We start from the raw sequence: 12,481 nt of genomic DNA on the forward strand, positions 1-12,481 counted from the left end.
GTCCACAACATCAAACGTTTCACCACCTGGCAGCACTTCGTCAACACTGCCACGGCCGGACCGACATTGATCACTAGCAATCGGTCTTTGTGATGTTGATCGTAAGTCCAATTCTCCCTTTCAAAAGGTATGAGGGGCACGGCCCGACAGCCGATCTTGATGAAGTCGATATCGTCCGCGAAGTCAAGAAATATATGCGATCGCGTGACATTGGTCCCGCCCTGGTTTGCACAGGAGCTCTCCTTATCGCTCCTTCCAGTGCTATGTTGAACAAACAGTAAGAGTATTATCCCGCTTCAGTTCGTTTAAGGTTACGAACGATGACTAATTCCATTCGCTCCCCGTACACTTGATTATCTGCCATAACTCGTTTGTCTTCACTGAATCGCATGCCTCCTCCAAGTTGTACTCCCGGAATATATCAAGAATCTGATCCGTTGTTGATCGGCCTTCACGAAACCCCACCTGATTTTCGCTGACGGAGGACTTCTCAATCCGTCTCAGTCTGTTAAACAGAATTCCAGACAAAATTTTGTACGCTGCATTGAAAAGTAAGTGTTATTCCTCTATAATTTGCGCACTCCAGTCGATGTCCTTTCTTGTATAGAGCGCAAATGAACCAACTAGCAGGCAGTCTTGCTCTTCCCTAATCTTCAATATAATACGGTGTCAGAGTGCTCTCTCTTTACCTGGCAGCCACCATTGCTTTGACTGTCGGCAAGTTTTCATCACGGTCGTTGCACATTATGGGAAAAGGCGTTTTTCTCCGCATGTCATTGGTTTCGCAAAACCTTCGCATATCATTCCATACAGGGTGCGGTAGGAAAAATTTCGAAAAGTTCAAGGCACTATTACACGCTAAATATGGGATATATATGACTATTTTTTCATGACAGTGTATCAGTCAATGTCTATATTCTAGCACTGAAAAATAAAAATGAACACATTTGATGTTTAACATGTGATAATGTAGGCCTAATTAGCGGATATCAATAAACTGCGCGCCCAATGGCCATTAAACAAAATGACTATAACAGTAACAAAATTAGCTCAAATTCGATGAACAATCAGACCACACTGATCCAGAGCCATGTAGTTTCACATAGCAGATGAAATAAGTACATATCGGCACCTACATTTCAAAAGGGCGTAACTGCATTTCAAAACAGTGCCTTTTTTTGAAGCTGTGGATCGTATTTCATATTTCCCATGAAATCCATCCCCACTATCAGAAAGAGGGGGATTTTAGCTTTCTTTTAGTGCTTATAGATTGTCCAAAAGATTGAACATACGATCCACAGCTTTGAGAGAAGGCACTATTTCAAAAAGCAGTTACGCCCTTTTGAAATGTTGGTGCCGATATATTTGATGATATTGTAGAGAAAATCAAAATTTTTGTTTTATCAGATGCGAAATTCAGCGACCTGTGCGATTTTCTGCGGTTTGAAAATTCTGGTTGTCTTCATCTTCAGGCGCCGCCCTGTAAAGGTTAGTGACCAAAATGGGTAATTTTTTAATTAACTTTTCAGAAAACTAGCCTATTATAGATCATGGAACGTTGAAACATAGATTGGTTAATGTCAAATGGACGAAAATGAGGTTTGAAGTTGAAAAACACTTTCGCATTTTTTCCTGCCGCATACTGTACACTCCACACATTTCCATACACTCTTGCAGCTAAGCAATTACATTTTCCTTATGTTCCCTTTTGCGGTGGATTCGTTTCTAGGCTACCCTTGCTTCCCTATACCCCGAAATCTTCCAGGGAATTTTCAAGTTATGCTGCCATGGATGGCATTGAAGATTTTTCTGAGAAACCCTTCAGGAAATTTTGCCACTGATTCTTTTAGAAAGTTCTTAGTTTCCTGTAGATTTTTTTTTTTTCAAAGTTTCCTAGATATTATCAAAAACTTTTTTATCAATCCCTTTCCAGGATTCTTTCCAATATTGCTCCGTGGGTTCCTTTAAATACCCAAAAGGAATTTCTTTCGGAAAGTCTTCCACAGATTTCGTTTGAAAGCTTTTTAGATCATCTTCCATGGATCGCTTCAGAATTTCCTCTATAATTTTCCTCGGAAGTTTCGTTAGAAGATCCTCCAGAAATTCCTTTGAAGAGCTTCCATGGGTTTTCTCAAAATATCTCCATAGATTTTTTGTAGAATACTCCAGAAACTTCTCTAAGAAGAAGATCTTCCGCATAATAATTCGGAAATTCTAAAAAAAATATTTCTTCCGAAATTCTTCCAGGGATTATTTCAGAAATTTCCCTGAAGATTTATCAAAAACTACCACAGTTTCGTAAAGAGACTCCTACGGCGATTTTTTTAAAATTCCTCCAGCAATTCTTGAAGAAATGTCTTCCCTCGTGAATTTCTCAAGCTATTCTTTTTGGTAGATTTCTATGGGTTCCTTCTGAAACTGCACCAGGAATCGCTTTAGAAATTATTTTGGGGATTCGTTTGAAAAATACATCGCAAATTACTTAAGGAATTCCTTCAAAATTTCCACAGAGATATCCTTAGTAATTCTTGTAAAGATTTTTTAATAAATACTTCCAGTGGAAAATTTTCCTGATTTTTCTTCAGAATAAATTACGGAAATTCATTTAGGTATTTCTTCAAGAAGTCCACTAGATGTTTGTTCAGTAGTTGCTCTAGAGATTCCATTGAAAATTCCCACATAAATGTGTGCAGACATTTTTTTTTATTCATTCACCAAGAAAATCCAGCAAAAATTTGAGGAGATATTTTTATCTCCAGAGATTTCTTCAGAACTTTAGGAATTACAGCAAGATATTTCATCGAAAGTTCTTCCATGGAATTTATCAGAAATTCGTCTATTTTTTTACAAATCTGACGATTGCTTCGGATATTCTTCACAAGTTTTTCCAAAACTTCTTTCAGAAATTTTCTTTTGCGATTTCTGCAGAAATTCCTAAAAGGGATTTTTCTGAGAAAGGGAACGGTTATAAATGAGGCAGCATTTTTTGGCAGACTTTTTACTCACCCCTCCCCTCTCGTAGCATATTTTCTCATTCCCCCTCCTCGTTAAAAAGCTACGTCATCTATGGACGCTCCCAAATTGCTCTTTCGATTCCATCACAAGCAGATTCTGGGAAGTCCTTTGAGATCCCTGCAGAATTTGTCCATATGCTTCTGCAGGGAATTTTTTGAAAATTCTTCCAGAAATTCCACAAAACAGACTGAAGAATTCTTAAGGAATCTTGAAGCAATTGCTGAAAGCTCCCTGAAACCTTTAGAAACTCCTAGGAGAAATTCTTGAAGAACTTTTTGAGCAATTCTTGGACAAAAATTCGTGATGAAAAATTCCTGGATGAATACCTGACGAAATATATAAAGTTACCTCTATAATTCTCAAAAATCAAAATCATTAGAAACTAATGGAGAAACTCTGTAAGTAATTCCAAGAAAAAAATCCTAGAGAAACTTTTGGAGAATTGTTTCCCAACTTTGACTTTCGCGACCCCCCAGTCTGTTGTCACCCCGCTTCCCGCTTCTCGTAGAACAGTCGAAGCGTAGCTGCAGCCTGGTGGGGGGGGGTGGTTTGTCGTGAAACGAAGGCTGGGAAGCGATGCTGGAAGGATTCTTGCTAAAAACCGAAAAAGAATCTCTTTGAAATTGTGCGCAGAAATGGCAGACAAAAGTATTGCGAATGAATACCATAATAAACTTCTAAGGGATCCCTGGAGGATTTACAGATGGAATTTTTAAAAGAATCCCTAGAGATACCTCCGAAAGAATTGTCAGAAAAAATGTCTTATACAGTTTCCAAAGTAATTTGTGCTCGAAACACATTATTTACACTAGACAACGGACAACACACAGAACACGCAGTGGTCCAGTGATGAATGTTTCGTTTGACGAAAAGTTTCCACCGACTGGAGTGGGAATCGATCCCACACTCCGTGGCTTACGATACGCCTAGACGACTGCCGCCACTAACTGCACGGCCACGAAGCCCACAAAAATAGAAATATTTCTTGAAAAATGTTATGAAATAGATTCTGGAGTGACTTCTGAAGGAAATAATATCTGGAAGAACTGGAGAACCCTTTGCAGGTATTCATAGAACAAATTCTTTAAAAATTCCTAGAAAAATGTTATGAAATAGATTCCGGAGTGACTTCTAAAGCAATGGTTGAGGCTATCTTTGAAAAATAAAAACTTAAAGAGTTCCTGAAGGCAGGTCTGAATAAATACAAAGCAATACCTAGAGGAGCCTTTAAAATTTTTTTTTTGAAAATTTTTAGAGGAATTTCTGAGAAACTACGCAAGAAATTCTCAGAATAAATGTATCAATACCTGAAGGAACCTCTGGAGAAATTCATTTCTGAAAAACTTCTGGAAAAATATCTGAATCTCTTAAGAAAAACCCCAGAGGTATTTCTGATAGAATCTCTGAAACTTTGTGAAAAAACTTCTCCTGTAATTTCAAGAATTCTAGGAGAAAATTTTGGAAAATTTTTGATAGAATTTCTAGTGAAATTTCCAGAATAATTGTTAGAGAAATCCCAAATAACTCCTGCAGCAAATTCTGACAATATTTCTGGAGGAATTGCTTCACATATGTTTTAAGAACTACATAAAGGAATACATGCTTGAACTTATGTAGCAATCTGAAGAGATTTCCTATAGAATCCCTAAGGGATCCAAAGAGGAAGTTCGGAAGAAATTTCTGAAGAAATCCGTGGATCAGTGTTTCATGAAGAATCTTTCGAGAAATTTCTAGAAACTCCTGAAGAAATATCTAGGAAAATTTTTGAAGGAATCTCTGGAGAAATTTATAAAAAAAATGATGGACAGGGATGCATTTTGAATAGATACTAAGAGTAATCTCCAGAGGAATTCTTAAATCATTCTAAGAAATCCTACGAGAATCTTCTTTTATTTAATCAACATTTCAGGAAATTTCTGATAAATCCTCAAAAACCCTCAAAAATAATTTCTAGCGGTATCTACGGAGAATATACTAGAAATTTTAAAAAGATTTCTAGCAATGCTCATTGAAGGAATGCATAAGTGGTTTTTACGAGATAATTCTTTATGAAGCGCAATAATGGTGTCTTCAGGTGTGCTTGCGGATATTCATGCGTGCTAAGTAGGTGCTACTAATGGCCACCTGATACCTGATACCTCTCCGTACCGATGATTGGACGGAAAAAGTCATTTCTTTCGACCTGCGCGTTGGCGTCACCCATTGTCATTGTTGATTATCGTCATGTTTAAACCTTCTATATGTTGAAATTCAAGGCGCAACGGATACGGTTTTCAACCAGACAACCGACCGGATAGTGCACGTCCCGGAATTCGCGATGTTCAGGAGAAAGTAAAACGCACTTTACTATTTCTACATGTTTAATGGTCAACGAACTAGTACGGACTAAAACATAACATAAACATAAATACATTGTCAAAATCCTTCAGCTTGAACACTTCGTCAACACACACATACATTCAAACAAACTCTTGAACACTCAAACAAACTGTCATTATCATTACCAGGGAGCTGCCATTGCACTTCTCCAACTCTGTATTGGTCCAGTCCAGGCATTCGTAAAACGCATCCTTTACGCAATTTGTTTTGTCGTTAAACGGCGCATTGACATTGATCAGGTTGTAGCTAAAGAGTTTGTCTCATATCCTCAATATGCAGATCCTCTCGTTGATCGGCTTACACCTCATTACTCGCTTCATCTGTTTCCCGATCAATATGAATCTTACCGCATGTTCTGCCTCATCGCTTCCGCTGTCGTATATATTATATTTGAATGATGTGACTGGATGCGCCGCCTTGAATTTTTCGTAGTGTAGAGAGGCTTCTACAGGCGACTACAGTCGCACTGCCTACATCGCGTTGGTAGGGCTGCCACCTTAGGTATAGCTGACTCAGTTTAGCGTTTCTTACTCAGTCGCTGGATGCCAGAACTGACCTTGCACACCTGGCGGTCTTAGTCATCGTTAGATCCGTATAAGCATGAGGTAGGAACTTGTGACGACCAGCAGGGCGGTGTACAGAAAAGGCGAAAAGGGAGGATTTTTTTCCTAATTTTGGCAAAGAGCGGAGGGGCGCCTATTATATGAAACATCAAAAATGGGAAGGGTTTAACCCCCAAAACCCCTCCCTTGCGCACGGGCTTGACGACCAGAGCTATGTTTGTCGCTCCAGGTTTTCGTCTCATTATTTGCAGCCCTATAAGTATGATCTTCGTTATTCGTGAAACGCATATTCATGAGAACTTACCCTTATTTAATATTCATATTCTTTCAATGGACCGTTATTGTATGTTAAAATGTCTTTCCATTTAGGAGACCTTCATACAGGATCAAATTCGGTAAACTTAGACACCTTTCTGCGAGTTTCCATTGTTATACATACCTAAGTTACCATTAGCATTACATTTCGCCTTTTTGACCTTATAGGGTCCAATATAGAGCAGGTCAGTACTACACTAGCACTGTATTGGCATACAAGGCGAATAATAGTGCTATATGGTTACTTGGGTAACCATAGGGTAGGTACTTATCACAAATGCAACTTTCTTGACCTCCCAACAGGTACAAACGCCAAGCTGATATATTCGATCGAAAAGAACGTGATAGAAGAGGAAACCGGATCGCCGATATTCGAAATCGAAGCGGACACCGGTGTTATCAAAACGGCCGTATGCTGTCTGGATCGAGAACGAACACCGGACTACTCCATACAAGTAGTTGCGATGGATGGCGGGGGGTTGAAAGGGACTGGGACGGCCTCTATACGCGTCAAGGATATAAACGATATGCCGCCGCAGTTTACCAAGGATGAGTGGTTCACCGAGGTGGACGAAACGGATGGAACGAACCTGCCGGAGATGCCCATTCTCACGGTGACGGTTCACGACGAGGACGAAACGAACAAGTTCCAGTACAAGGTAATTGACAACAGTGGCTACGGAGCGGACAAGTTCACCATGGTGCGAAACAACGACGGTACGGGAAGCTTGAAGATTGTGCAGCCACTGGATTATGAAGATCAGCTGCAGAGCAATGGGTTCAGGTTCCGAATTCAGGTGAACGACAAAGGAGAAGACAATGATAATGACAAATACCACGTAGCATATTCGTGGGTGGTTGTGAAACTTAGAGATATTAATGATAACAAACCTCAATTCGAGCGGCCGAACATAGAAGTGTCGGTTTACGAGAACGCCGACGTGGGTAAAACGCTGGAAACGTTCAAAGCCACCGATCCGGATCAAGGTGGCCGCAGCAAAGTTTCCTACGCCATTGATCGATCATCCGATCGGCAGAGACAGTTCTCAATCAACCAGGAAGGCACAGTCACCATCCAGCGACAGCTGGATCGTGAAGTCACCCCAAGACATCAGGTCAAGATCCTCGCAATCGATGACGGAATACCACCGAAAACTGCCACTGCAACACTTACCGTGATAGTCCAAGACATTAACGATAACCCCCCGAAGTTCCTCAAAGACTACCGCCCGGTTCTTCCGGAACATGTTCCTCCCCGAAAAGTCGTGGAAATCCTTGCCACCGACGATGACGATCGCTCCAAGAGCAACGGACCGCCGTTCCAGTTCCGTCTGGACCCCGGTGCGGACGATATCATCCGGGCTTCGTTCAAGGTCGAACAGGATCAGAAGGGTGCCAACGGAGACGGTATGGCGATCGTGTCCTCGCTGCGATCGTTCGACCGCGAGCAGCAGAAAGAGTACCTGATTCCGATCGTGATCAAAGATCACGGCAATCCAGCCATGACCGGTACCAGCACGCTGACGGTGGTGATAGGCGACGTCAATGACAATAAGATGCAACCCGGGGCGAAGGAGATATTCGTGTATAATTACTTGGGGCAGGCACCGGATACGCAAATAGGACGGGTCTACGTGTACGATCTGGATGACTGGGATCTTCCGGATAAGAAGTTCCACTGGGAGACGAACCACGAGCATCCGAGGTTCAAGCTGGACGAGGACACCGGTATGATTACGATGCGAACGGGAACGAAAGACGGGCGGTACAATTTGCGGTTCAAGGTGTACGATCGGAAGCATACGCAGGCGGATGTTCCGGCGAACGTTACGGTAACGGTGCGGGAGATTCCTCACGATGCGGTGATCAATAGTGGATCGATTCGGATAGCGGGCATAACGGACGAAGATTTTATACGAGTGTGGAACTATAGGACTCAGACGGTGGCCAAGAGTAAGTTGGATCGGTTTAAGGACAAGTTGGCCGATTTGTTGAATACGGATCGGGAGAACGTGGACGTGTTTAGCGTTCAGCTGAGGAGAAAGCATCCCCCGCTGACCGATGTGCGGTTCTCGGCGCACGGATCACCTTATTACAAACCTGTGAGACTGAATGGAATAGTGTTGATGCATCGCGAGGAGATTGAGAAGGACGTAGGTATTAATATAACGATGGTTGGAATCGACGAGTGCTTGTACGAGAATCAGATGTGCGAGGGATCGTGTACGAATACGTTGGACATTAGCTCGCTGCCTTATATGGTGAATGCGAACAAGACATCGCTGGTTGGGGTGAGGGTAGATGTGTTGGCGGAGTGTACGTGCGGTGCGAGGAACTTCAGTAAGGCGGAATCGTGCCGATCGTCTCCGTGTTACAATGGCGGCCGGTGTATGGAAACGCGTTATGGATTGACCTGCTCGTGTCCTACGGGGTACACGGGACCACGGTGTCAGCAGACGACAAGGAGCTTCCGAGGTAACGGATGGGCGTGGTACCCTCCGCTGGATATGTGCGATGATTCACATTTGAGTTTTGAGTTTATTACGCGGAAGTCGGATGGTTTGCTGTTGTACAACGGACCGATTGTTCCACCGGAGCGAGATGAGCTGCTCGTTTCTGATTTTATTTCCGTTGAGTTGGAGAGAGGCTACCCAAGACTGCTGATTGATTTTGGTTCTGGCACGTTGGAGCTGAGGGTCAAGACCAAAACTACCCTGGACAATGGCGAGTGGCACAGGTTGGACATATTCTGGGATACGGAGAATGTTCGGATGGTTGTGGATTACTGCAAATCAGCGGAAGTTAACGAGATGGAAGACGGCTCAACTCCGGAGTTCGACGATGCGACTTGTCAGGCACGGGGGACGATACCACCGTTTAACGAGTACTTGAATGTCAATGCTCCTCTGCAGATTGGAGGATTTTATCGGGAGCAGTTTGATCCAACGCACTACAGGTGGAACTACATGCCGATGGGTAAAGGATTCGATGGATGTATAAAGAACTTGGTGCATAATAGTAAACTGTACGATTTGGCACATCCGGGGTTGTCCAGGAACAGTGTGGCAGGTTGTCCGCAGACAGAGGAAGTGTGCAGTCAGAGTGAGCAAACCTCACGATGCTGGGAGCATGGCAATTGCGTTGGCAGTTTCACGGAAGCCAGATGCCAGTGTAGACCCGGATGGACCGGCCCGGCTTGCAACATTCCAACGATACCAACGACCTTCAAACAGCAGAGTTATGTTAAGTACGCGTTGAGCTTTGAACCGGATAGATTTAGCACGCTGGTTCAGCTGAGGTTCAGAACGAGAGAGCAACACGGCGAATTGTTCCGAGTGAGCGATCAACACAATCGCGAGTACGGAATTCTGGAGATCAAGGATGCTAGGTTGAGGTTCCGGTACAACTTGAACTCGTTGCGAACGGAAGAACGAGACATTTGGCTGAATGCGATCGCGGTGGATGATGGACAGTGGCATGTGGTGCGAGTGAATCGACATGGATCAGCAGCAACGCTAGAGCTGGATGGTGGTGAAGGCAGGAGGTATAACGAAACGTTCACGTTTGATGGACATCAGTGGTTGCTGGTGGACAAACAGGAAGGTGTTTATGCTGGTGGTAAAGCGGAATACACTGGTGTGAGGACGTTTGAAGTTTATGCCGACTACCAGAAGAGCTGTTTGGATGACATCAGGTGAGTGGAAGTCCGTTCCAGTACGGATAAAGTCCTTATTTCAAATCCTTGCATGGCTTCATTAGGCTATTCTACCAAGTCCATCATAGTTTGACCAGTTCTCTCAGTAGATTCTGAGAGTTAGAAACGATAAACTTATGATATAGATAAGGATTTTATTTGCCTTTTGATCTACTTTCTAGCAAAGTTCATACCCGAATACTGAATTCTAATAAATTTTAATTTCCCGCATTCCCCGTGCAGACTTGAGGGCAAACATTTGCCGCTTCCGCCAGCGATGAATGGAACGCAGTGGGGCCAGGCGACCATGGCTCGTAATCTCGAGCGAAATTGTCCGTCCAACAAGCCGTGTGCCAACGTTATCTGTCCGGATCCATTCGAATGTGTGGATCTGTGGAATGAATACGAGTGCACGTAAGTATCCTCGCACCACCTATTCACAAGTGCAAAACTAGAAAAAAGAGACTACCCCTCATAAATCAGACTTCATCGCATAACTCATCATCCGAACATAAAATACACTTCTTTCCATCCTTGTTTATTATTCATCCTTGCTCTGACGGTCCGCTCCGTGTCGGTGCGGGACTAACCAAATTGAAACGAGGATCCATCGGAACCGACCACCGACCGACACTGCACTGACTGTCTTTCCTCATCGCCCATACATAATAAAATGCGCTGAGCATCACCATCGTAGCTCAGCTGGACAACGGAAAGACGGGACATATGACACGCTACTGACGACGATGTTCAAACCACATCAACCATGCACGAACTATGGCCGTTTGGGTGATGCCACGAGCGGAAGCCGAACTCACAAATCTCATCATATTTTTATTCCCTAACCACCGCCACCACCATCGACCGCCATCATTGTCCTTGGTTGGACTAAGCGAATATGGCAGGATCCATGTCAGCATGATGGTGGGTTGGCGATAACATACAAAAAAAAGTCAACAACATAACTTTGATTGCTTGTACTGATTTACAAGCATTATTGGCTCTATCGCATTATATTGCGGTATAAATAATAAAAATGTGTGCCTATCATGAAACTATGTAATTCATTGCACTATAATGGACATGTGGAAATAGTAGTTATTTCAATAAACATGAGTTAGAGCTTTGATGGAAAATTGCAGCGACTGAGTATCCATGACCAATTCCGCTACAGTATGTTCAGAGTATATTCCGAAGCATAAATTTGTAGCAGCATGAAAAGTTAACTTAAAAAATGACTTCTAAATGTGACCCGTTCGGGATTGAAATAAATTATGTTCGTGCATGGTTGTCAGGTTCACATAGTTTTAGACAAACACATATTCATTCATTCCTCACATATCTCGAGTCATTGTCGTACTGTATAATTTGATTTTTTTCAACATTGCATTTTCGTGAGAATAATTTTCATAAGCTTCTACATTTCATTATCCTTCTCCAGAACTAACCTCACCGAACCCGTCATAGTTTTCCATCCACTGCCATTGTCTTATCTTATTTTCCCACGTGGTAATATTTTTTCGTGTGCTTTTGTGTGATGGTTTTTCTCTACTTCTCCGAAAAAAATCTCCTCATCCCTTTCTATTCAACAACAGCATTCCCCACTTATTTCCAGGTATAGGTACGTCGTCATTATGCTCCAGATTTCTAAAGCCCAAAAGATGATGAAAATTCACCGACACGTAATCCCCGTTCATACGGATGAAACATGCTGCTTCAGCTGCATACACTTACTTATGTGTCGGGGTTTTAGCGCGCCATTGTTGGGCGCTTCCGAAATATTCATTATATCTGGCGATGCTGTTGCAACAGTGCAGTGTGGTGCAGTCAGAGTGGGAGTGGGAGATGGATTTTCGCCCGTCATAAAAAGGATACATATTGAAAGTTTTTGCCGTCTTATCGTCGTCCGTTCTTCTCGTAATGGTATGAGGTGCATCAGAGCTTGCTCATGTGTGCTAGATGTGTGGAGTAAACCTATAGCTTTTATTATGGTATTCCATCAAGATTGTCATGTTTCGAACGGGTTCTTCTCATATTTTAAGAACCGCTTTGTTTGAGTTGATGTCAGATATTGAGGCCTAGATTTACGAAATGTGTCTTGTGCACAGTAATACATGAAAGCTTAGACACCTGTGCTTCTTTATTCTGGTTCTGAATGAAATTTTTCAGAGTGACCAAGGTCCAAGGTTATTTTCAGTGTACTTTCCACTTGAATTCAGTTTTGATTTACTTCTATGGAGTTTGACTGACTGATATCTCATTACCATCCAAGCAAGACGCATGTCTCATAAGAGTTTCGACGTACAACAATGGAGGTAATATACGTGCGTTGGGGAGACATTGATAAAGTTACATGACTTCAAGCGATACCTTCTAATTCTTCTGTACGACACCACGTTCCCACTGGAACTTGGCCTGCCTTTCTCCAACTTAATGTTCTTTGAGCACTTCCACAGTTATTAATTGAAGGGCTTTCTTCGCCAGCCAATGCATGAATTAGTATACTGTGAGGCAA

At 42.6% G+C, this 12,481-nt stretch overlaps 1 protein-coding gene across 1 annotated transcript in view; it reads left to right on the plus strand.

The window, feature by feature from the left end:
- Positions 1-12,481, plus strand: part of LOC109419321 (neural-cadherin) — a 132,651-nt gene that overhangs the window by 71,930 nt on the left and 48,240 nt on the right. The window contains exons 7-8 of the mRNA XM_019693557.3: positions 6,576-9,966; positions 10,210-10,380. Of these exons, the coding sequence (XP_019549102.1) occupies positions 6,576-9,966; positions 10,210-10,380 (3,562 nt within the window). The remainder of the gene's footprint in view (positions 1-6,575; positions 9,967-10,209; positions 10,381-12,481) is intronic.

The sequence above is a fragment of the Aedes albopictus genome, chromosome 2 (genome assembly GCF_035046485.1).
Source record: "Aedes albopictus strain Foshan chromosome 2, AalbF5, whole genome shotgun sequence".
Lineage (NCBI taxonomy): Eukaryota > Metazoa > Arthropoda > Insecta > Diptera > Culicidae > Aedes > Aedes albopictus.